Source organism: Eutrema salsugineum, unplaced genomic scaffold (genome assembly GCF_000478725.1).
Source record: "Eutrema salsugineum unplaced genomic scaffold, Eutsalg1_0 scaffold_9, whole genome shotgun sequence".
Taxonomy (NCBI): Eukaryota; Viridiplantae; Streptophyta; class Magnoliopsida; order Brassicales; family Brassicaceae; genus Eutrema; species Eutrema salsugineum.
In genome coordinates, this window is record NW_006256342.1 from 4095167 (window position 1) to 4120675 (window position 25509).

Consider the following 25509-nt stretch of genomic DNA (forward strand, 5'->3'; position numbering starts at 1 on the left):
CCATTGCACCACCACAGAGGACTAAAATGGGACCTCAAAGGAGGATGGGAATATATGTTGGTTTTGATTCTCCCACCATCATAAAATATCTCGAGCCAACTACAGGAGATCTGTTTAAAGCCAGATATGCATATTGCCGATTTGATGAATCGGTATATCCTAGATTAGGTGGTGAGACAGACAAGCTGGTAAAAGAACTTTCATGGAATCAAACATCCACACAATGGCAAGATCCTCGGACTCTAGAATGTGATTCAGAGGTCCAAAGAATTATACATTTACAAAAGCTAGCTAATCAATTGCCAGATTCCTTTGCTGACCCAAACAAAGTTACCAAATCGTACATACCAGCTTGTAATGCACCAGTACGAATAGATGTCCCCTCAGGGAAAAGTCAAGTTGCTACAGAGTCTGACGCACGTAAGAAACGTGGCAGACCACCAGGTTCCAAAGATAAGAATCCCCAGAAATCAAAGAAAGGTGCAATGATTGAAACCGGGATTCAAGAGAACACGGATACAACCTCAGCTGATACTTACCCTATCGAACCATCTCAAGAGGTTTGGGACGCCAAAACTCAAGGTTCTGAAGGGATTGATAATAATGAGATCTCAATCAATTATATCATATTCGGTTCTCTATGGAACAGAAAAGATGTCGACATCAATGAAACTTTTGCATACAAGGTAGCACTTGAGATTGCGCACACGCAAGAGGATCTAGAACTCACGTCTATAATTGAGTGCACTCGTAGATCAGATTGGCTGAAATGGAAAGAAGCCATAAACGTGGAGTTGAATAGTTTAAAGAAACGGAATGTGTTTGGTCCGATCTTAAGGACACCATTCGATGTTAAACCAGTGGGAAACAAATGGGTCTTTGTGCGTAAAAGAAACGAACTCGGCGAAGTCGTTAGATACAAGGCACGCCTTGTAGCACAAGGATTCTCACAGAGACCCGGAATCGATTATGAGGAGACTTATTCTCCAGTGGTGGATGCAACTACATTTCGATTCCTCATAAGTCTGGCCATAAGAGAAAATTTAGATTTGCGGTTAATGGATGTTGTAACCGCATATCTTTATGGACCACTGGACAGTGAAATCTATATGAGATTACCAGATGGTATTGAGCTCAAAGATAAGCATGCATCTCGTGATAAACACTGCATTAGGCTGAACAAATCCTTATATGGACTGAAACAAAGCGGACGTATGTGGTATAACCGGTTAAGCGAATATCTCATCAGAGAAGGCTACGAAAACGATCCGATCAGTCCATGCATCTTCATCAGAAAATATCAAAACAAAGGATTTGTAATCATAGCAGTATATGTGGATGACTTGAACATCCTCGGAACATCTGGTGAAATCGCCCAAACAGTTGAATGCTTAAAAGCAGAGTTTGAAATGAAAGACCTAGGCAAAACTAAATTCTGTTTGGAATTACAACTTGAGTACGTCAATGACGGAATCCTTGTGCATCAATTGGCATACACTAAAAAGGTACTCAAGAGATTCAATATGGACCAGGCCCACCCATTGACCAGCCCAATGGTTGTGAGGAGCCTTGGATTGGATAGTGATCCATTCGGTCCAAAGAAGGACGATGAAGAAATCCTCGGTCTTGAAATGCCATACCTCAGTGCCATAGGAGCATTAATGTACTTGGCTAGTCACACTAGACCAGACATCTGCTTTGCCGTGAGCCTCTTAGCTCGCTTTAGTTCGTGTCCAACTCAAAGGCACTGGAACGGTATTAAGCACATCCTTAGATACCTTCAAGGTACTAAGGACTTGAGATTATTTTATTCTAACCATAACAAGGATGGTCTAGTTGGTTTTGCTGATGCAGGATATTTGTCAGATCCGCACTGTGCCCGGTCTCAAACCGGTTATGTTTTCACGCATGGAGGAACAGCCATATCTTGGAGATCCATGAAGCAGACTATTGCCGCTACCTCATCCAACCATGCGGAAATCTTGGCCATTCACGAAGCTAGTAGAGAGTGTGCTTGGTTGCGGTCCATGACTCAGCATATCCGATCAGATTGTGGTATAGACGAAGATAAGGAGCCTACGGTGATGTATGAAGACAATGCAGCTTGTATCGCTCAACTCAAGGACGGCTACATCAAAGGTGACCGGACGAAGCATATTCTGCCCAAATTCTTCTTCACTCATGAGCTACAGAAGAATGGTTAGGTCAAGGTTCAGCAAGTCCGATCAAGCGAAAATTCAGCCGATCTATTCACTAAATCATTACCGACTTTTACACTCCGGAAGCTCATTCATCAGATAGAAATGCGTAGACTTAGAGATCTACAGTGATGCCTAAACCAGAGGGAGTAATGCGTGTTGTACTCTTTTTCCTTCACCATGGTTTTTCCCACTGGGTTTTCCTGGTAAGGTTTTAATGAGGCAATGTTCCCCAGCGCATTATAAAGATCCCGGTTTTGTGACAGGCACGGTTATCTTGTCCAAGGGGGAGTGTTATAAACAAATGGACTTCTAATAACCGGCCCATTAACCATCAGGTTAATGTCTCATGGCCCATTAGGGTTTTTGATACATTAATTATGTAATGTATATATACACTGCTTATGGAAATAATAAGATGAGAGTTTTTCTCTTAATAGATGTTTCTTAATTTGTTTAGAAACAAAAATTAGTTGCAATGTTGATTATATTTGCAACATATGGTTGTTTCTTCCTCTTCAAGGCATTTAAAAATAAAAAAGAAATCTTCATGCTTATAATGTGAGATTTGAACCAATCAAATTTGACTTCGAAATCATAATACAATACTTATTTTTGATTTCTTAACCCACTCCACTCCTCGTGTGTTCCTCTTTCTTTCTTGTTATTTTCAAAGATTTCGAGATCTGACTCGTTCTCTTCAATCTCCATTATTTTAAAATAAGTTTTATTTTTCTTTGGAATTTAGCGGCGTGTTGTATTATCATGATTCATACCATTCAACTAGTGAAGCTATGGATACGATTGGACTGGTAAAAGAGATTGTCATATACATTAAAAGTGGTAAGAAAATTAGCAACGGTATCTTGTTTATCTTTTTGCTCTAGTTCTTTTTTTAATAGATTGTTTAGTATAATGCCGTATTCCCCTTACTTACTCTTGTCAATCTATTAAACACATTTAGTACTTGCTTCCAAATATTCCTAATTTTTTAAGTGTTTAAAAATAATTTTAATAATAATTTATATTTAATTTTGAAAATTAGTTATTAATTTAAATATTTTTAGAGTTTCTTAAATATAGGTAATTTAGATTTGATTTGATTTGATTAAAAATAATAAATCAGATATTAATTTAGATTTGATTTAAAGATTCTAATTTAAATAATTTTTATACTATTAAACATTTTTATCAAAAATGTGTAGAATTTTTGAAAAAAAAATAATTCACATATGAAAAATAATGGTCATATTTGAAATATAAAATATTTATAATGATGTAAATGATATGATATTTATGTTGCTTATATAATATATTTACGATTATGATTTATTTACAAATTAATAATAAAATAATAGGTAAAATTCAAATGTATAATTTACATATTAAAAATATATTTTTTAAAAATCATAGAACTAAAAATATCGAAAATATTTTGGTAACTAAAATCATTAATTTTGAATTATACATGTATATCGAAAATATATTTTTCATACAAAATAAAAACATAAAAAAATAAAATTTATTGCATACACTAAAATGTGGTTTGAAAAACCAGTTGTACAGTCTCTTCGTTGATTAAATTTTAGAATACTATAATGTTAAATAATACTGTTAATACATCTCAAACTTTTAACAAATATTTATATTATACGGTAAAAATTATATTTTTATAATCATAATTAATTTTAATATTATAAAAAATTTTATAAACACAAAAATCAATATTTTCACTTATTAAAAAATATATTTATAAAAATAATTATATCTAAACTCAAAAACACAAATTATATTACAAAATTCGTTAAACAATAAAAAATATTTCCGTCCGCACGGGTTAAAATCTAGTCTATTATTATAACAGCTTGATTGTTGATTCGAATAATTAACCAAAATCATTTGGATTTGGTTAATTAGTATGGTTTGTTTGGTTTTGAAGTCCACCAGTATTCAAAACCAATCTAACTTTTCTATCTCTTTTGTTCACAAAAAATGAATGTAGAAGAAAAAAGCAAAATTTCACGGGTTTCAACTTCGTCCATGTGACAATATTTACAGAGACGACAACAAAAGTTACAGATCATCAGAAACATCACCTGATTTAACAAGGAAACATTAATTTACAAAAAGTCACTAAACTAAACAGCCATGGCCATTACTAAGAGTAGAGACCTTCTTACTAAGTTTAAGTTTAACCACCACGAACTAAATTAACCAATCCGCTTCACGCGCCTCGAGCAACGGCGGATGCTCCAGCCACCGTCTTAACCTCTTGATTCTCCGCCGGGAAACCGAAATTGGTAGGCGCGTGAGGCCCAATCAGCTGAATCGCTGCGTTATCGTAAGCAAGAGCGGCTTCCTCGGCAGTGTTGAAAGTGCCCAGCCAAAGACGATCGCGTCGTCCCTTGAGAGCTCGACCGCATCTGATCTCAGCCGCCCATTTCCCCCACGGCCTCTGCCTCACTCCACGGAATTTCTTCTTCTCCGCCGCCGCCGCCGCCGCGAGAAATTCCGCCGGAATCCTGATTTTGAATCGCGTCTGGGAGACACCGTGGTGGTTATCTTTGGAATCTGGAGGATCGATTACGATCTCTCTGACGAGCCGTTTCCCACGGCGGCGAGGAAGGGAAGCTCCACGCTCCTCCGTCTCTTCTTCGCTAGAAGAATCGGTGGCTTCTGCGTCGGTGAATGAAATCCTCACGATACGCTTCATCTGAGAGTGAAATTGGGTTTGTGAATTGAGATGTTTAGGGTTTAGTCTCTTCCCTAAAAAGGGAAGAAGGATTCCTCAGATTTGGCATTTTAGAAATTTTTAGATGCTTCAGAATATGTTTTTATTCTCTCAGAAATCAGAATCTCTCTTTTCTGATGCCTCTCCATTTAATAATTATTTGATTTTTTTTTTTTTTTCCTAACCAATCATGAAACATGTCCACAATATGAGTCCATAAATGACGCCATGGAAAAACAAAAAAAAAGAAAAAGTTCTGTCCTAAACTGACATCGATATGAGTCGAATTATGAATTAGATTTATAAGAAATATTTCCTTTCAATTAAAAATTAAGAATTATAAGTGGCGAATCTAGAACTAAATCATGAGCTTCATCTTTGACAAATTATATGATGAGCCTGCATCAAGTGGTGGAATTGGAAGATTATGAAGGTGAACACATGAAATATGTTTTACAATTTTAAAGAAATCAATATCAAAAACGAGATGAAACTAATTTTTTTTCATTCAAAAATTTAGAGAAATTTTTTTTCACTCATCACATTTTTGCAAAACCAACAAAGTACAAAAGTAAATGATGATATTTATATATTTAAAACATACATATCTTAATCTTTGTTTACAGTTTTTAGTAGCTTAAACATCTTCATTGTTCACATCACATGGGTAGAAGTAAAAATTACATATCTTATCACTAGTCGTCTAAAGGTAAAACGCCTACTCTTTTCTCTAATATATTTTTGAATAAAAAACAAAATTAACCGTTAGAGGAATCATATATGTAATAAGAAGCAGAAAATGAGGAACAACTTGAAACTTTAATCACACCGAATCAGAAACTGCAGAAACATGAACAATGCTCTTGTCTTTGCCTTCCGTTTCAATTTTTCTATGCCTCAATTTTAATGTGACTATAAAGTGGATCTATTTATATATGTGTAAATTAATATGTATATATAACTATAAATAGTTAGTGTGTTTAATTAGATTGATCACCAACATGCACGAGTCGTCTTCTTCAATGGACTTACTCATCTTACTCTTCGCTCTACTCCTTGTAGCATCATCTCCTGTGGCTCTGGCCAAGTCTTCTCCCTCCGTTCCAGCCATCTTCACCTTCGGTGACTCCATTTTTGACGCCGGAAACAATCATTTCAACAAAAACTGTACAGCTCAGGCTGATTTTCCTCCTTATGGTTCTTCCTTTTTCCACCGTCCTACGGGAAGGTTCACCAATGGAAGAACCGTCGCTGACTACATCTGTAATTAAAAAAAAACATCCTAATTACATATTTCAAGAAAAATACTAATCTTCTTCAAGATTGCTTCTTACGCAAGGCACATTACTTTTCTCTCTTATTGCAGCGCAATTTGTTGGCCTTCCATTTCAGAAACCATTCTTGGAATTGCGGATTCAAATCTTGAACGGAACTTTAAAAAGATTCCCTTCAAATGGGATTAACTTTGCCAGTGCTGGTAGTGGATTCTTGCTTGATACCAACAAAGAAATGGTAAATATATATAACTGAATACATCTCTCGTTACAATAAAAATGTTCGTTTCTTATGAAATTATCCGTATAAATGCAGGCTGTGACACCAATCCAAACCCAGCTTCAGCAATTCAAGACACTTGTAGAACAAAACCATATCGAAAAATCTATCATCCAAAAATCTCTCTTCTTGTTGGAGTCTGGTTCCAATGACATCTTCAATTACTTTCTTCCATTCCAAACTTCTACACTCTCTCCAGACGCCTATGTGGACTCAATGTTAACACAAGTGAACAAAACCATTGATCAAATCTACCAACTAGGTGCTCGTCGCATTGCCATCTTCTCTTTAGGTCCAGTGGGATGTGTCCCTGCAAGAGCCTTGCTTCCTAATGCCCCAACCAATAAATGCTTTGGTAAGATGAATGTTATGGCCAAGAAATATAATACAAGACTTGAAGATATAGTCAACATAATTCCCACCAAGTACCCTGGAGCCATTGCTGTATTTGGAGCTGTCTATGGTATCACTCACAGATTCCAAACTTACCCTGCTCGTTACGGTAAACAATATATATAGTTATTTTTTTTAATTAAACAATATAGTTAATTAACGTCTTTCTTTTCAAGTGTTCATCAGAAACATTGAATCATGTTTTTGGTTAAAAAGGGTTTTCGGATGTGTCGAACGCGTGTTGTGGGGACGGGACACTGCAATGTGGAAGAGAAGGGTACAAGATTTGCAATAACCCAAATGAGTTTATGTTTTGGGATTTTTATCATCCGACAGAACGCACTTACCATCTCATGTCAAAAGCTTTGTGGAATGGAAACAAAAACCAGATCAGACCGTTTAATCTCATGGCTCTTGCCACCAACATCACATTTTAAAAAAAACTTATTTTCTGCTTGTAATGCATCATTCGTGATGAGTTTGTGTCTAAATGTGGGAATGTAAGTGAACAGTGAAGTAAACAAAAATGGTCAACCTCTCTGAGTTTACCAGTAATTACTTTGTGAAATCAAGGACTCCAAATCATTCCCAAAACAAAAGCCAGAAAGTGAAACTTCGCTTCACTTCTAGTCTCTTCCTCATCTTCTAATGTAACATCAACACGCTACACAATGACTTTATTGTTTTTTTTTCATATATTTTTATGAAAATACAATATTTGATTCTATCTATCTATACTTATCTACTATACGTATTCTGCAGAAACCTTAGTTTCGTCACCTGAGTGATGATTATCTAAGCCGTTACCAAAGCTACCTTCTTTTACTTGAGAGCGTGGATCCGCAAACACTTCCTCCCTTTGGGGGCGGTTCGCATAGAATATCCACAGCACAAGACATAGTAACACTCCCACAGAGATCAGTCCGAGTCCTGCGTTCACAATCCTCAGATTACGCTCCAATGGTGGACAGTAATCTGAGGTAATACTCTCAAATGTATCCCTAACAAAGTTGCAGTCTCGGAAGCTAAGCAAAGGCGGTGTGTAATGCTCGAGTGCGTAGCTCTCATTTACAGCTGCTACCAGCTGCCTATAGATATCAGGCGTTACTCTCCCTACAGTTGTGCAGTTCCCGGATTGTGATACTTCGCATATGTAACTCTCCCAGACCTGAAAACAAAAAATGTATGAACAGGATCATTAAGACATGCTTTAGACTTAGTGGTGTGTTTTGTTCAATACATACAAAGATAGGTGAATTGAGTAATACCGATGATGCATTTGCTATTGACAACTCCTGAGGCGCGCACTCGCGTTCTTCCATGTTTGCATCAAATGGGCTGCACAAAGGAGGCATTGGAGGTCCAGACTGATTGTAATAGTGGTCTTGGCCTGGAGATGGGTTTGTATTGGCATAGGCATAGACAAAGGTATTCACAACGGTCACGATGCTGTTGATGACAACTTTGCTCTGGGCAAGAGTCTGGTTTGTTGTTTGCTGATCAACACATGGGAGGATGCTGCTGAGAGCTGTTTCTGCATGAGGATGATCAACCCATTCCTTCATGGCTACGCACGTATCCGAAATTGCACTGGACAGCAGAACAATGACATTTAATTACTTTTGCGAGGCTATTTAAATGGAAACAGAAACAAACAATCGAACAGAGAAATCTTACTTGTTTAGGATCAGAAAGACTCCACAGAGGATAAATGTCACAGCCACCAGTATCCACCCGCTCACGACGAATCTGCCATCAAATTCATCCCCATAAGTCAGAATTACATCTATATTACAACACTAGAAATTAAAAAAAGTTAAGATGTTGAGTTTAAAGGGCTCACATATGAACAATGTGTTGATAGCGGAGGACAGAGAGCACTGTAATAACCGCAAAGAACAGGTAAACGTTAATGTCAAGTAGATACCACAGCTAAATCAACTAGGAACACCAAAGAACCAGATGAACATAAACTGGACTTACAAAGACCAAGAAAAGAAAGGATGAGCATCACAGTAGCCACCGCGATCAGAGCAGATCGCCTGAAAAAAGTACATAAGACAGAGTTAGTATGGACATATTTCCCCTTGTAAATCATAAATTGTACCACTCAGTAAGTTCACGATACAAGGTTCAGGGCAACCTACACAGCATAGAAAACTCTCTTTATCTTAGCAGAATTATCTGTTGTTTTCTCTTCTAGCGTTTCTGCTGCAGTTTTCAGATTGACATTTAACTTTTCGATTTCATCCACTACATTAGATGGAACGGAAAACCGTGTCACGTTAATCGTTTTTGCAATGGACAGATACTGAGTCACATTCTGGAGGATCCCAACAGTGTAGTCTGACTGGTTCACCACATACTTTAGAGTATGCATAGCTTCAGTATGAAACTTATTCTGTCCAACAGACAAAAGAATACATCCCACCCTGAAAAAAAAAGACCAATTCCATCTCAGAAACAACAGAAAATGACAATGAACACTAATTCAAGGGAAGATTTTGAGATTATTACGCTGCAGCACAAGTAAAGACAATCAACAAGATGAGACAGATGAATCGTGAGTTGTATGATGATCCCTTGGCTTTGTCACATACTCTCCATTTGAAGCAATGGTATACAACAAGAAGAGAGCCAAAAGACAAGATCCAGACAGCAGCTAGAATGAAACCAGGAGCACCTGTAAATCCAACGGACTGAAAAAAATGGCCATTACTACAGATCCTAGAACTAAACAAAAATCATCAGGAGACGACAAAAGGAAGAAGAGAGACTTACAGCCCAATAGTGATTATTGGTGATGTTCCAGCCGCCACGGTAAGGCTTGAAAGCTCTAAGAATGTCAGGTCTCTTGGTTCTGTCAGCTGCCAAGACGAGGTAATCAGAGAAATCTGCTGAAGGTCCTGGTGCTAACGAATCAGGTGAGATTGCTCCTTTCCATGATCCAAAATTAGTCGAGCCTGTGATTGTAAGCAAAAGCAAAACAATTCACATGATCAGAATTTCATCAAAGAAATCTTACAAAACTCATCACAATCCTAAGCTCGATTGATTGCACTAAGAACAATAAGTAATTATCAGGATCAAGGACACAACATTCCAAGCATTCAAAGATTGGAAAATACAAATTCTACAATTAATTGCAACCAAGACTAAAGCTACAAATCCCAGATAATGGAAACTTCGAAAAATGTTTTTCTTTTTAGTTTGGAGTGTAAAACATAGAACCGAAAACAGCATAAATCAAGAAAGTAAAACACACATGAGAATTGCATACAGCGTGAAACACAGGGAAGAAAAAGGAGAGGAACCTAATAGGAGCTTAAGCGGATCCTGTGAGGCTGCGGCGGATGATTCACCGGAGAAAGCAACGGAAGGCGGAAGAGGAAAGAAACCGAGAGCAAGAAAAACAGATACGAAGAAGACAAAGAAGCTCATCTTCATCTCTCACTGAGCAGCTACGTCGATACGAATCCGAGGCATGAGAGAAAGAGAGAGAGAGAGATAAGGAGAGAGAGTCGCTTTCGTCAGATCAGAAAGGTCGCCATTGTTGAAGAGCTTCGAAAACGCGGGACATCGGAGAGATTTTTATCCCCCGCGCTCATGCGTTGCATCAGCTTGATTTTTATTTGTTTTGCTTTTTAATTGAGAAAGTGAGAAAAAGAGAAGGCAGAGAGTGCTTTATTAGGCACATTTACTTACTCTTCTTGTCCTTTACCACTTTTTGAGTTTTTTCTTATTTTCACATTTTCACACTTGTATCATATTTTTATACGCTTTTCACACGCACGCACTTTATAAATCCTAAATTAATTAAAATAAAAATTAAATACCCTGGTGATGGATTCAGTTGGTGTTTAAGTATAACAACTTGGCCAAATGTTATGAAGTGTTGTTAATTAGGTCCTAATTTGGAAGCATATTGGGTTTATGGTCAAACAATAAATGAAAATGGTTTGTTTTCAACAATTAATGATTTCGTTAATCTGTTAGTGCACACTCAAATGCAACGCATGGTTGTTTGTTTAAACATTAAGATTGTGTGTAATTAAGGAAAAGTTGATTGATTGAGGGCAACATTGATTATAAGTGGGTCCCATAGGTGCCTGACTCTTCATGGGCCTAACGTGTTGGGTTGCGTCCCTCCGTCTCGGTGTCTCTCGTGGCGATTTGTTTCTGTAGCCACGTGGGGACCTTGAATCTGACGGTACATTGATTGGACCATGAAATTTTTCAAGTCTCTTCTTGTGTGTTGTTTTGACTATAATGTGTGTAATTTAATTTGCCAAACAGATTATTAAGGAAATTAGTAACTAGTTCAAAATCATGCAATCTTTTTTGTCCATACAAGTCGTATGAATATCGGATTTCAGTTTAAACCGTACATGAGAATTGTTTTTTTTTTTTTAATTTAGACATAATAAATTGGGTTTAGGACATACTGCATGTGAATTTGATATTGCACATGGATTTCTTTTCTATTAGCACAATAATATTGTAGTTACTTTTCAAAGCGTTACGTGTGGAAGAATTTTCACATTTAACTTTCACGAAAAAAAAAAGTCATTGTTGAAATTCTTATATTGTTAGAATAATATTAGCTTTTGGACCTGGCTTTAAGACTTTGAATTACCATAACTTGCGGTTGAGGTTATGGGATCTCCAGACTTTTTAGACTCTTCCTATTGACGGCAAATTCTTTTCTCGAAAGTAACAGGAAATATAAACTATATTAAAGTGTCCAGTCCAATGACTTCATTTTTGCAATAAGATCTAACAAATTTTAGCTATAGTACAAAAAAGCTGATTACAATTTTATACCTAAATCACTTTAATGTGTATGGGTGGGTTTGGTATTTGACGTACGTCTCTACTTTTATCTTTACCAAACTATCAAAAGAAGTTTATATCGTATATTAAAGTTATTCTTTATTCTTTAATTAGTAGTTTTGTTTTGATGGCATTTTTAATTAGTATTAGACGTCTCTCATAGACGTAGTGAAGTAAAAACCTAATATATATGTTTGTGTATGGTATTGTATATTTGTTTGGTTGTGATTCATATTAACATGCCATTAGGATGGGTCATTTGGTAGAGTCAAGATCGTTCAAATGCGTGAAGAAGCATGTGAGAGGATCATGTGACCCAAAATGTGTGAAACCTTTTCTTTATTTATTGGAGATGCATCTTTCTTGCTCCATGACAAAACTAACCCATAACATGTTATTTTATCCTCCCGTATTAGAAAGTGTCGATTTTCCAATTATTTAATTTGTCTACCCAAATTCAGATTTTACATAGACAATTTTGTTGTTGTTGTTGTATGAAGATCAAAGTGATGTATGGATTCTTAATTTGTCAAATAAAATGAAACTGATCTCTAGACTTGATTAGTAAAACAAAATAGCACAACTACACTAATCGTTAAAAAATTAATTTATTCACACTGTTGCCACACAATTATACATTTGAATTGGGTTTCAATATTTGGTCTGTAAATATTATGTGATTTCAGATTGCATATTAGTATAGTGAAATCTCTGAGACTAAAAGACGAGATCCACAATATACAAACGAACAAAAATGAGCAAAATATCCCCTTGTCGACGAGATTTCGCTGCCGACATCAATTCTTGTCAAATTGCACCCGAAGTAAGTTGAAAACATTTCAAAACCAAAAGCAAACATTTCAAAACCAAAAGCCTATTGGTTTATGAAAGAAGGCCCATTAAGCCTTTTTGTTTGCAATTTTCAAATTTCTTGCGAAGTAGGAACTATCCATCGGAGCAACCTCAATGGTGAATCCCTCACGGGGTTTATCTCAATTTTTTATTCATTTAATTTTGAGGAATGAAAAATTTAGAACCCATCAAATTTTCTTCTCCAATGGTGATTCTTTCATGGGTTCATAGGAAATAAAATAAAATCATGGCAAAGTGTAACCAATTCGCTTAAAGCAGGCCAACACACCAAGAGTTTGTAATGAGAAGAATAGCAGCAACAACATCATTTTCAACAACAACAACGAAATAAAACCAACCAGAGAAAGAGTTAAGATTCAACAAAGTAGCAGCAAATGATTTATAGATTCTACAAAGACGAGGAAATGATGATCATGTAGACAATCAAAACACCAATGTTGTTGACCAGAACAGAGACTTGAAGCAAAATCTTTCCACGTCTGCCAAAAGAGTTACCCATTAAGCCACCGTAAGACCGGATTTTCTTAATCTTACTAAATCTAAGATCTTCATTGTTGCAGGCAAAGCCATGATTCCAGCACCGATTATGGTTGTGGCGAGATTGAAAACCGCGCCACTAAACGAAGCTCCGTTGAACTCGTCGTAAGTAACTACGTCTCCATGCGATTTCGGAAACAACTGAGCAGTGACATCGTCGGAGGAGGAACTGCTCCTCTTTGGGATTGGAGTAACATCTTCAATCGTCATCTTCCTATCGATAATCGCAAGCTGCAAATTCAGAGAAGATCGAGTAATCGGTAATGGAAAGAAAAATGTGACAAAACTCAGATAATAGCAAATTAATTGAAGGGAAATAGCGAGAATCTTACAGTCAAGGTGATTTAGAATTTCGATGGGAGAAAACGAAGAAATAGCCATCGGAGAAAACGCAGGAACTGAAAATTCGATTAAAAAATGAAATTGTTTTTTGCCTATAGAAAAATGACACCTGGCTGATGAACGGGCCCTAAAAGTTCTTATGCAAAAGGCGATTCATCTCATATTTGGGTTTTTGATTTTTTTAAAACCCAAAAAAGCTAAAGGGCCCCACTTATGAACCCTTCAAGAGTCACCGTTGGAGCTGCTCTCACAACTTCTTAAGTTTCAGTAACACAAGTCTGATGCACTTGAGAGTGACGCAGTTTTGATATTTAAAACTTTCTCTATAGTCTATATTGACGATTGCGGAGCATACTCTGATACACATCTTATTATATAAAAGAAAATGATTCAAAATTAGTAACTTACCAGATGTGACACATGTCAAAATTATATTTTGATACGATATTTTATATATTTTGTGTGATTTTTGGATTTTTTATTTTTAAAATTAAGGAAAATAAAAAAAAAATTCTAAATTAAAATAATTTTTTTTTTAAAAAAAAATATATTGTAAATTAGAATAAGGAAATTGAACAACCAATAACAATAAACACGAGGAATAAAAACAATAAAAAAAACTATATAAAATTGAATGTTTCAAAATTGTTAATTCACCTAATTTCAATATGTGTCAAATCATAGTTAAAAAAATTGATTAATAAAAATAAGTTTAAAATTTTAATAATTAATTCAAAATTTGTAAAGTACTAAATTTATTTTAACATGCAAAACTAATAGAAAAAATCTTAATTTTTCTATTTGATGAATGAGGTTTTTACCTTTATATAAACCATAATTTGATAGTATATCAATTACACATCAGAAAATTGAAATTTTAATAATTATAAGATTTTATTATAAATCTGTATATATGCGGGTACTTATCTAGTATATATTTATATAGGTATATGTATTTTTTCTTATATGTTGCATCATTATCACTACAAGAATGAGGGGTTTTTCCGTCGAAATATTTACGACGATATATAGTCGTCGTAAATTTACGACGACGTTACGTCGTATTTACGACGACTATAAATTTCGTCGTAAATTCGACGTAAAAAATGACCGTCGTAAAATCGTCGTAATCTTACGACGATATTACGACGAATGAAGAACAAATTTTATTTCTTCGTAATATTGTCGTAATATTTACATCGATAATACGACTAATTGTCCTCTATATTGTAATTGACGTAAAATCAATGTAAATGTGATATAAGTTTTATTTCGACGTAAATTTGATGTAAATATTCAATGGTAATATGTTGGTAACCAAACAAAAAATTCTATATATACCCTTTCTTCTCTCATTATTCCATCACCCAAAAAAACATATAAAGACACAAATGTTGATGAAGACTAATTAAATATGTTGACATTTAATTGCATGCTTTGAACGTTTCAATGTAACATTTGTCAAATTTAAATTTTTGAAAAATTAAAGCCATTTAATGAAGACTAATTAAATGTTGATGAAAATTTCTTAAAGTGTTGACTTGGACATATGTTGACTTTTACGACGAATTTACGATGATTATTTGGAAATCGTCGTAAATTCGTCGTAAAATGCAAATCCTAAATCCTATCGGGTTTAGCTTTCCTAACTTACAGAATGATTTTTGGGTTCATTTTCCTAAGTAAACTGATGTATTATATAAGGGTCTGTAGTATAAGGTTCAGGAACTTGTAGAAATGTGGTTTTTATTACGACGAATTTACGACGAATGGGAGTGATCGTCGTAAATCCGTCGTAATATACCATCGAAATTACGACGAAATGTAACCCCTAAATCTTATAATCAATCTTTTATGGGGTTCAGGGGGGATTTTTATGAAGAGAATGAAATGGCTTACCATCTCATAAGGTAAAACAACTTTCTAAACAAAAAAAAAAAAAATTCAAAATTTGACATATATGTGTTTATCAAGTAATCTTAAGGTGTTATATACATTTACACAAGATGTATGGATTTATCTTACATTTTACTAAATTCTTCATTAAGTTATGTAAACATGCTAGAAAGTTATACATACCACATTTATCATGAATAGACATGCTTGTATGTGCTTATGGATGTTTCAATTTTTGAATTTCATCAGTTTTGGTATAATTCGTCGTAAATTCGTCGTAATATTACGACGAATTTACGACGATTTGTGGATACACAGCCGTCTTAATTTTTATAATTTATACGATTCGTCGTAAAATCGTCGTAATGTTACGACGATTTTAAGACGAATAACACGGATCATCGTAAACTCGTCGCAAAGCCCAGATACAGCCACGTGTGTTTGTCTTATTCGCTTTGTTGTACGGTGGGACCTTTGCGACGAATTTACGACGAATTCGTCGTAAATTCGTCGTAATGTTTACGTCGAATTTACGACGAATATAAATTCTATATATAGGACCTCACCCCTTCCTCATTTCGTCGCTCATCTCTCCTTCCTCTCTCTCTGCTTCCTCCTCCCTTGCATTCCTCCTCCATTTGACGCAAAAAAAGGTAATTATTTTTTTAATTACTTTAAATTATAATATTATTAAATAGTTTAGAAATTCAAACGGTTTAGGTCGGAAATTAGTTTAGGCTCGGAATTTGTTAGATTTAGGATCGGAATTTCTTAGATTTAGGATCGTAATTAAAAATTAATTGTAATTAATTTGAAAAATAAAATTTTATCGGTTTTGCCGACGATGACTCGACGGAGGACGCATTACATCAATTTCATGGCGGACGGACACTCTTCCCGGACAGTCTGTCTTCGGCTCCGGTAGTGCAGACGGGAAACGACGGCCCAGCAGCGACGGGTGGCCAAGACGGAGAGCCTCCTCGTGACGTCGATCTCAACCTCGACGATTACGAAATCACTGTAGATTAGGTTTTTTTGTAAAAAACATTTTGTAATAATTTTTTTTTATTTATAAATTATTTTTGAATTTAAATTTCAATTTAAATTGTTTTTTTTCTATTTTTAATTTTTTATTATTTTCAAAATTCATTAATTAAATTAAAATCGAATTAAATAATTAATTTATAAATCGACGTAAATTCGTCGTAAATTTACGTCGATCTAACGTCGAATATTTAACGATGAATTTACGTCGAATAAGTTTACGTCGGATTTACGTCGAAACTTTACGACGATTTAACATCGACAATTAAAAATTTAGTTTCCTTTAATTGAAATTGTTCGTCTCCTAATCGTTGTTAAATCGATGTAATTTTACATCGATTTTACGTCGTTCTTATGATGGAGTTCTTTCGTTGTACTTCCGTTGGAAATTTTACGTCGTATTTACGACGAATAGTTTCCGACGATTTTACGACAATTTTCCGGAGTTGGTAATTTTACGACGATTTTACGACGATTTCGGTTTTACGACGATCGTTTTACGACGATTTTTTTTTCGTCGTTAATTCGACGTAAATGCTCTTTTACGTCGATTTTACATCGATATATGCCGACGTAAAACCCGATCTTTCTTGTAGTGTATTTACTAAAATTGTATAAGTTTTAAAAATGAGCGAATCTAACGCTTGAACATATCAGATAGATGAGAAAAAATACCATATTTAGCAAATCAAGATCCATTTAAATCGGAAGTTAAAAAGATAGCCAGATTAAATTATATGTGTCTCAATGTAAAATGCATCTAACTTTTTCCTATATATATAGCGAAGTTCTTCTTTCTTTTTAACTTGTAAAACACCATCAATTCATTTATCTAAGATGAAGAAACCTTTTCAACTCTTGTTTACTATTCTAACTTTCTTCATCATTATTGTGCTAGGTTTGTATATACATTTAGAATCATCTTAATATCTTATATGTTGTTTTACGAGAAACTGATTTTAATCTCATACTATTTCTTCAAAATACCAGTTCTTTGAAAGTTATACATTATATCAAAATTACTTTTACTTGAAGCTCCATATAATTAGTAGCTCTTTTTTTATGTCAAATTCATACCATATCTAGAAAATTGATTGCTAGATCTAGGAAACCAACCGCCAAAGGTATTTTTAAGAATTTTTCTAACTATGTTGGTTAATTCCTTCATCTATAAAATAGATGGATTTGATATATTGTGAAAAAATTGTGATATATAATAACCTTGTATTTCCATTGTTTTTTCCTTCTTTGTTTCATCGTAGATTAACTCTTTCGCTTCATGCTACATAGATAAATGTGTCACAGTTTTCTTGTGGTTTTCATGATGCTCTTTGAATATTTTATGTAAATTTGAATGATATTTATCAAGCTGCGTACTCAAACATATTTTCCTGCAACGAATATATATATATATATATATATATACTCCTATTTTTTTAGTTGCTGAAATTGATATAATGATAACTGGGGAAGGATCAACGATGTATGCCAGTTCCACTTAAGACAAAAACTGGATTTTGTGTTCTCCAAGAATGTGAGACTCTGTGTACGAAGAAACCCTAAGACGTGCCATTGCTGTGGTTGGTGGCCTCGTGGTTAATAATGTCGCTATCAAATTATTTACAATAAACTTTTTTTTTCAACAATTATTTACAATAAATTAATGCCATTATTATAAGAAAACTAAACCTTTGTTATAAGAAAATTATAATAAAATAATAATATATTTTGTTTGCAGTTTGTGAGCGGTTAAATTGTACTAGTACCAATCACATTTAATGATTGTTATGATTCGATGACCAAAATATTGAGAAGGAGACGGATATGAAGTTAGATCCTCGATTTCAGATATTTTTTTAGGGAAATCCTTGCATAACTAACCATCTAATCACTCACAATTTGACTAGTAGTTTTCGTATCTAGTCTTGAAGGAGATTAAGTTAGTAATTCGCTAAATTTTAATACATATTCTATATATTTTGTGTGATTTTTCTTTTCAAATTAAGGAAATTGAACAACCAATAACAATACAAATAAATAATAAAAAAACAAAAAATATGTAAAATTGAATGTTTCAAAATTATAAATTTACCTAATCACAACATGTGTCAAGTCTTAAGTTAAAAAAAACATTAAATTGATTAATAAAAAAACTGAAATTTTAATAATTGATTCATAAACTGTAAAGTACTAAATTTATCATAACATGCAAAATAAATATGAATGAGATTAATTCAATTTTTACTTCTATATAAACCATAATTTGATAGTATGTAAATTGAAAGTTCAATAATCTTATTCAAAGCTATATACTGCATTTGTCTCTCTAAATAATTCCTTCAAATATATAAATTATGTATTATATATTTTTACGGGTGATTTAATCTTTTTTTTTAGTTTTTTCATAGTCTATAGAATATTTGATTACAAATTTGCATATATGCTGCAGGTTTTTATCTAGTTTTGTGTATAGGAAAATCTTAATACTAAAAATCTTAATAATAAATGTCAATAATATTTAAAACATATTGTTTACCAAAGATTCGCGGTACTTTTAATAGAATAGATCTGGACATAAAATATCCGGATACTTTGGTAAATATTAGAAGTTTCATAACTTCTATCGATAGAGGAAATGTCATAAAATTTTCAATTTTGGAAAAGAGTAAAATTTTGAGTACTTACATCTCTAAATATAAATAGCTCCGGGGCACTTAAGTCTCTATTGCGGAGGTTTTATCAGTCAAAGTTCCTTACGCTTTGGTAAATAGCGGAAGTTTTAGGCAATTTAGTACAAAGAGTAAAAGTAGCGGGTTTGTTTTATAAATAGAGATAGTTGCGGCACACTTTAGAAATTGCGTCGAAACTTTTTTTAAAGCAGTCTTCAATAGTCAAAAGTCAAAACTTCTACAATGAGTCTTTGACATAACAACAAGTCAAAATACATAACCAGATCCCTCTTATGAGAGAATCAAAAATTGAACCATAAACCCTAATTTCTCGGCTCATTTAGCCAAACCTATTCTTGACGGTTACACCGAATTTCCCGGCGACGATCAAGGTGGTCGCAATCCCCAGAAACATCCCGTGTTCCACAACTCCGGGCAACCTCAATATAGCCTCGCTCGCCGCCTCTAAATCTCCGATGTCTCTCTCCAAATACAGATCCACCACGTAATTCCCGTTATCCGTCACAGCCGCCGTTTCGCCGCCGCTAGATCCGATCTTAACCCTAAGCTTCGCCTTGCATCCCGCTTCTCGAAACATCTCCTCCAATTTCCCTCTCGTGAAATTGCAGCAAAACGGCACAACCTCTACGGGAACGGCGAGTCCGCTTCCTCCGATATGCTTCACGAGCTTCGATTCGTCGACTATCACGACGAACTTCTTAGACGCTCCTTCCACCATCTTCTCCCTCAGTAGCGATCCGCCGCGTCCTTTGACGAGATTGAGAGATGGATCGACTTCGTCGGCGCCGTCGATCGATAGATCCACGATCGGGTGCGAGTCTAGATCGGATAATGGTATGCCAAGAGAAACCGCCTGCTCGTGCGTCGTGGTTGAAGTAGGGATTCCGATTATATCTCGGAGTTTTCCTTCTCGGAGAAGCTCGCTGATTCGATTCACGGCGTGTTTGGCGGTGGAGCCAGTGCCGAGGCCGACGACCATTCCAGATTCGACGAACTCGACGGCTTTATAGGCGGCGATTCTTTTGAGGTCGTCTTGTGTGAGATTTGAGAGAGGCGGCGAGTTGACGACGGCGGGTTCGTCGGTGACCGTTGAAAGTGGATCGAATGTAGAACCCATTGGTAAAAGTAAAAGAGACGCGACTTGCTTTTGTGATTTGAATGCACAAACAAATGTGTCGATGGAGTTTTAAGGAAGGAAGAGAGACTCTTAGCAAAGACTAAAACCCTTTATGAAGGATCGTATTCGTCCTTTTTTACGGTTCTTTTTTAGTACATGTATAGACACGTTTTTAAAAGCTAATCAAATAGATACGGATATTTCGGACAGTATATCTTAAGTAATTGAATTTGCATTTTACATGTCATCAATCATCATTATGCACACACACATTGTTAATTTTTAGTAGAAGTTATTACCATGATTTTGATGCTACCAAACAGAGGTCATGAGTGAGTGTATCATGCCACTTGGAGAGAATTCAATGGTAGAGAAAAGAGGCATTATTATCTTTCTCTTGCAAAATCTTACTTCCTTATTGTCAGATCTTGATTCTACTGCTTCAATCAACTGAGCAAAATTAAATGATTTCTCTTTTAAAATAACATCAGATTTCAAATTTCAAGGCATAACACGTTTTCCAGTAAGTTCCTCGCATATTCCAATCTTACCATCTCTCAAAGCAGCCTCTCCACCATTGTGTCTAAGGAGGTTTTTTTATTTTAATTTTAATAATAAAAAATGTCACTGTTCCGTGTATACGCATCTTATCTAAAACATGTGAATACGATGGTGCTCTATTTAAAGATGATTTATGCCTGGAAACAAGGTATCACGTAACTTGGAAGTGCACGGTTCATGCCATTTTTGGTACGAATGCTTAGCTTCTTAAACATTGAATGGATCATACAATCTAATAAAAAAAGAGTTTGCAAGTGGGTCATTTATTCACCAAACACACGAATTGAATATCAATTTCTTTATCCATCAAGGTTACATTTTTCATATTTTTTGTTTCCTTCGATTTATGGCATACCTTGGAGAGTATCAACAGTGAGCTTGAAGAAGATGATAATGTACAACGTAAGGGACAACAACGCAAAGGTATGCTGCCAAAATAAAAGCGCCGAGGCCTCTCTAACCGCATAACCCCTTAGACTCGCGATGGCTCCTAGTAAAATGGCACTTGGTGTCGAATACTGCAAAAGAAGCACAAACTTGAACATCGGATCTGGAGAAATGAGACCAAGTTTATCAGCAGACATCACAATCCCTATTCCAACTAAAGGAAGAACCAAGAGTCTTGCAACACATATCCCGATCGTAGTACGTAACCCGAGAGTTGATTCCCTTGGTCCTTCAGAGAGCATACCACCAAGAACAAGCATCACAGAAGGAACCATTGCGCTCCCCATTATATCCAAACTATCTGTGATGAAAGAAAGTGGAGCATCGTACCCAAAGACAATCTTTTTCAGCTGAGGCACTGATCCAACAACGATGGCTAACAGAGATGCGATCGTTGGAGGTTGGAGTATGTGTTTGACTGGAGTCTGTTCAGCTACGACTCTTATCCTCCTCATTACTCTTGGCTCAGCCAAGCACTGAAGCGACCTGGGGCTTGAAATCTCGCCTCCGGTTTCTCCCCTGAGATCAACTTCAGGCAAAGAAGTCTGTGAGTGACTCGAGTTGTTATTGAATACCCTCGCAATGAAAGGAGTCTTGCAATGTTCGGTTTCTTTGTCCTCGATCCCTGGCCATTCAGCTTCCACTAGAAGAGGCCTACTAACATTATGAGCAGCCACATTAACCTCTTCTATCTCAACCCCTTCGTCCTCAACAACCTCATAGTACTCCAAAGGCGGCTCCATCATGTGATACACAACAGTATACACAAGAATCACAGCGACCCATTGCGCAAACGATACGTAGGTAACTCCTCTCGAGTGGCAATGCGGCCCAAAAGGGTTGTTCTTGGTGTGACACACTGAGCTAACAATAGCTAGCAAGAGATTCCCAGTGTTTCCAAAAGAAGTCATGACGATAGTGAATCTAGTGAACTCTGGAGGAGGCCGACATAAGAGAACGACTAAGTATCCTATAAAGGACCCTATGATCGTACTGAGTAGCACGTTGACCGGAATAAACCACCAACGAACAATGTTCTCTAAGGTAATGCTTTCTCCGAGCTCAGTAAAGATAAGACAAGGCAAGAACAGAGCAAAGACGAGCTTGCTTAAGAGCCTAAACGTAGCTCTGGGTACTAATTGAGTCTTAGGGTGAGCAAGAAGAAGACCGATCAAGGTTAAACAGATAAGCTTCATCAAAGGCACAATACCACTAAGAATATCCTCAACCCTAGAACTAACATTGTTACCGGAAAGTTCACTCTTAAAAATTGACATCTTGGATTCAGTTTACCTGAATATGACTCTTTATCTCACTGTGCAAAGCAAAAAGTCAACGATAGAAGAAAAACACACAAGAGGGTGACCAAATTGGGAATTACAACACAACCCAAGCAATTGATTGAGAGTCTAGAAGGAGGAGAACTATACACAGAAGCGACGAATCTGAATCGGAAGATGGAGGAAGACCCAAAAATTGATTAGACCATATACTTGAGAAGATAGTTTGGCAGGGATAAATTAGCTGAGGCAAGAACACCTGTAGCTCACATGGAGCTGTCATTGAGGAAGATGACAAGATTGCGAGAACAGATGCACCGTCCACGCGAAATCTATTGATTGCATCATTTATTTTTCTTTTCTTGAAGATTCTTCTCGGCTACAAAATTTCATGGTTATCACTTAGCATATCGGAAGAAGATATTTGTGTTTTGAGCATATTTAAAATTGGGCCAGCGATCACACGAAGGTATAAATAAAGCCCAATAAGCCCGAGAATTTTCGAAAAATCAGTAGTCGATAAAATCTTAAACCGAACCATAGCGGTCGATGACCGGTTCATAACCGGTTATAGTCAGTTTCGTAACACGTTTGGCTGGAGTATTAGACCATTAAACGCACGTGGGAATAAAATAGCTGCAACAAACCAAATGGGTCCTTGTGAGGATCCTACACAGACGAATTGACACGTGTATCCATATAATTGGTTAAATAGATTGAAAAGCATGAATCGGCGGGTATCGGATCCGAAATTCTGATCCCGGATTCGTTTCTCTGCCTTAAAGAAAAACCCTACGTGAGCAGCGCCAGTTCTTCTGGGTCTTCCTCATTTGCGAAACGGAGAGAGAGACCTCGGGTTTCGTGAGTTTGAATCATCGTCTTCTTAATGGATCCACCTTGATCAATCGTTGATCGTCCTCCCGAAGATGTCGAATCACTCCAGAGATGAGCCCAGCACCGCCCCAAAGACAGATCAATGGTATGATCTGGTCCTGGGTTCCTCTGCCAAGGATGATTCCTCCCATAAGTTCTGCACTTTGCGATGTGAGTTCCGAATTTTCGATTATGCGACCTTTCTCGTGATTTTGGGTTGATTTCGACCGAATTTGATCCATAGTTACTGATAGGATTAGCCATTGAATTAGATTAATTTCACTTTAGGTGAGATTAGTTATTAGAATGGTTTTTTTATCACGGGAAAGCATTTATGTTAAGGTGATATGAGCTTGCAGATGAATTCAAGCCGGCTTCTATTGACAAGAAAAGGTCAGGAACTCTGCACAAGAAGAAGGATAACAGAGTTTCAGTTGAGTTCCAAAATAACCAACCTGGTAAACCCAAGGTGACATTTGACGGAAGCAGCGAGGATTACAAAGAAAACGACGCGGTGCTGTTTTTCGACGGGGAGAAATTCCGTTTAGAGAGGCTGCATCGGGCTGTGAAGCAGCTGCGACATCTTAGGACACCTGGTGAATCTGCTGCGGCTTCTCAGGCTGGTTCTTTGCCTGTGGAGCATCGGTTATCTCCTGTTGGTCGTGCTGCCAAATCTCCACAAGTGAATAGAAGCTTTCTTCCGGATGTGCCTGTGAGTTTACTGAATCTCTTTTGAGTAGTCTCTTTTTCTCTAATATTGGCTACTTCCCATGAATGGACAAATTTGTGGATTTGGTGTTGAGGTTAGGTTGTGGATTTGGTTTATTGCTTGATGGTATAAGGTATTGCTACTACTGGTTTTAAGTTCTTATTTTCTGTAATAGCTGCAGGTTGAGGTGGAAAGAATCGAAATTGGCAAGCCAGAGAACTCAGGTTAGTAGTTGTTCCTACGATGTACTCAATACGATTCAGCATTTTTAGTCCTGTCTTTCAGCTATATAATTTCTTAAGCATTGGACTCCGACTATATTTGGATCAAAGGGCACACTGCATAGAATGAAAGAAAACTTAACCTTAACACCAGACAACTTTCCATAGTTCTCATTACTTCTTAGTCTCTTTCTTCATCAACCACAGTTTGCAAATGCATATTGTAGTTAGAGTTTGGTAGCTAGTACATAGACATAATGGGTTTCCATTGTCTCTATGACCGTTTGGGTATTTGTTAGATATAGTTAATGGAGACCAGGCAGGTATATTAAACTGTTGATTGTGGGTTTACACATCCACACTACCTTTTCTAACCATGGGTTTGCTATATCTGGTTTTTAGTACTAATGTGACAGTTCTGATATCTAACGAAAAAAGTGATTGCAGCTGAACCTGTTATCCCTGAACCTACCGTCTCACCCGTGGAGGAGAAGAACGATGATGGAGAAGAAGAACATCGCGAGATTGATATGGTTGACATATTTGGCTCGTTTACACCAGAGAACGAGAATGCAGACAATGCACACAATGCAGACAATGCGAATGCTGATGGTGGAGAATATGTGGAGAGCTTAAGCAAGCAACCTAGCATCATGGAAGAGGAGATTGCTGATGTGGATGATGATAGCGGCGATGAAGGAGAAAAGGGTCTTAACGCAGCGGAAGCGCTAAGAGCGCAAGTGAACGCAGAGGTACAAAAACGTCAAAGCTCAAGCTCAAGCAGTAGCAGTGGAAGCAGCAGTGGTAGCAGCAGCGGAAGTGACAGTGATGGTCGGAGCAAAAGCATAAGCAGCGGAAGTAGTAGCCGTGGAAGCGGAGGGAGTGACGATGAAGACGAAGTCAACTCCGTGTAACAACAACAACAGTTCCAAGTTCCAACAATCATATGTCAACAATATTTCCAAATTTAAGACGTTGTGTCCGAATAATTGCTTTGAAGATCCGAAAGGGTAAATTTTTACTTACTAAGAATGAACTAGCAAAATATAAATGATATGGTCCTAGTTTCTATTTCCGGAGTTGGGACACAAAAATCCAGAATCTTTTGTGTTTAAAGCTGTCCACTCTTTAATTAATTAATCCATTAATTAATAAATCTCCTCGGGCCGGTTAACCACCCGATCCACTTTTGTTTTCACTCGCTCTCTAA

General features: G+C 36.3%; 6 protein-coding genes across 7 annotated transcripts; 2 read left to right on the forward strand and 4 right to left on the reverse strand.

The window, feature by feature from the left end:
- Positions 1–4214: 4214 nt before the first annotated feature.
- Positions 4215–5051, reverse strand: LOC18008906 (ethylene-responsive transcription factor ERF070). The gene has a single exon (XM_006390738.2). The coding sequence runs from the start codon at positions 4909–4911 to the stop codon at positions 4423–4425; it is 489 nt and encodes a 162-aa protein (XP_006390800.1). The 5' UTR covers positions 4912–5051; the 3' UTR covers positions 4215–4422.
- Positions 5052–5928: 877 nt separating this feature from the next.
- Positions 5929–7460, forward strand: LOC18008014 (GDSL esterase/lipase 6). Its single transcript, XM_006390739.2, has 4 exons — positions 5929–6192; positions 6296–6441; positions 6520–6985; positions 7093–7460. Exons 1-4 carry the CDS (start codon positions 5931–5933, stop codon positions 7311–7313), a joined length of 1095 nt encoding a protein of 364 aa, XP_006390801.1. The 5' UTR covers positions 5929–5930; the 3' UTR covers positions 7314–7460.
- Positions 7394–10516, reverse strand: LOC18008016. Its single transcript, XM_006390740.2, has 9 exons — positions 10191–10516; positions 9658–9839; positions 9394–9575; positions 9024–9308; positions 8860–8918; positions 8720–8756; positions 8554–8625; positions 8145–8466; positions 7394–8044 (listed from the first exon to the last, which is right to left on the reverse strand). The coding sequence occupies exons 1-9, from the start codon at positions 10321–10323 to the stop codon at positions 7622–7624; spliced, it is 1695 nt and encodes a 564-aa protein (XP_006390802.2). The 5' UTR covers positions 10324–10516; the 3' UTR covers positions 7394–7621.
- Positions 10517–19246: 8730 nt separating this feature from the next.
- LOC18008843 (probable ribose-5-phosphate isomerase 1) lies at positions 19247–20517 on the reverse strand. The gene has a single exon (XM_006390742.2). It carries the CDS (start codon positions 20206–20208, stop codon positions 19411–19413), a length of 798 nt encoding a protein of 265 aa, XP_006390804.1. The 5' UTR covers positions 20209–20517; the 3' UTR covers positions 19247–19410.
- Positions 20518–21005: 488 nt separating this feature from the next.
- On the reverse strand, positions 21006–22870 carry LOC18009179 (protein PIN-LIKES 2). Its single transcript, XM_006390743.2, has one exon. The coding sequence runs from the start codon at positions 22491–22493 to the stop codon at positions 21114–21116; it is 1380 nt and encodes a 459-aa protein (XP_006390805.1). The 5' UTR covers positions 22494–22870; the 3' UTR covers positions 21006–21113.
- Positions 22871–23234: 364 nt separating this feature from the next.
- LOC18009082 (ELL-associated factor 2) lies at positions 23235–25372 on the forward strand. 2 transcript variants are annotated; one of them, XM_006390745.2, is made up of 4 exons: positions 23235–23540; positions 23729–24081; positions 24254–24302; positions 24747–25372. In XM_006390745.2, exons 1-4 carry the CDS (start codon positions 23423–23425, stop codon positions 25211–25213), a joined length of 987 nt encoding a protein of 328 aa, XP_006390807.1. In that variant the 5' UTR covers positions 23235–23422; the 3' UTR covers positions 25214–25372. The 2 variants fall into 2 exon arrangements, with proteins under 2 accessions (XP_006390807.1, XP_024011849.1); XM_024156081.1 differs by having other exon boundaries at positions 24260–24302.
- Positions 25373–25509: the final 137 nt, after the last annotated feature.

Bases quoted from the DNA above. Each gene is read 5' to 3' on its own strand.
- LOC18008906 (XM_006390738.2), bottom strand. From the start codon at position 4,911: ATGAAGCGTATCGTGAGGATTTCATTCACCGACGCAGAAGCCACCGAT.
- LOC18008014 (XM_006390739.2), top strand. From the start codon at position 5,931: ATGCACGAGTCGTCTTCTTCAATGGACTTACTCATCTTACTCTTCGCT. The intron at 6,193-6,295 runs GTAATTAAAAAA...CTCTTATTGCAG, and splicing joins AACCGTCGCTGACTACATCT to CGCAATTTGTTGGCCTTCCA. The intron at 6,986-7,092 runs GTAAACAATATA...TTGGTTAAAAAG, and splicing joins AACTTACCCTGCTCGTTACG to GGTTTTCGGATGTGTCGAAC.
- LOC18008016 (XM_006390740.2), bottom strand. From the start codon at position 10,323: ATGAAGATGAGCTTCTTTGTCTTCTTCGTATCTGTTTTTCTTGCTCTC. The intron at 8,467-8,553 runs GTAAGATTTCTC...TCTGCTGTCCAG, and splicing joins GTCTTTCTGATCCTAAACAA to TGCAATTTCGGATACGTGCG. The intron at 8,045-8,144 runs GTATTACTCAAT...TTTTGTTTTCAG, and splicing joins CAATAGCAAATGCATCATCG to GTCTGGGAGAGTTACATATG.
- LOC18008843 (XM_006390742.2), bottom strand. From the start codon at position 20,208: ATGGGTTCTACATTCGATCCACTTTCAACGGTCACCGACGAACCCGCC.
- LOC18009179 (XM_006390743.2), bottom strand. From the start codon at position 22,493: ATGTCAATTTTTAAGAGTGAACTTTCCGGTAACAATGTTAGTTCTAGG.
- LOC18009082 (XM_006390745.2), top strand. From the start codon at position 23,423: ATGTCGAATCACTCCAGAGATGAGCCCAGCACCGCCCCAAAGACAGAT. The intron at 23,541-23,728 runs GTGAGTTCCGAA...ATGAGCTTGCAG, and splicing joins TAAGTTCTGCACTTTGCGAT to ATGAATTCAAGCCGGCTTCT. The intron at 24,303-24,746 runs GTTAGTAGTTGT...AAGTGATTGCAG, and splicing joins TGGCAAGCCAGAGAACTCAG to CTGAACCTGTTATCCCTGAA.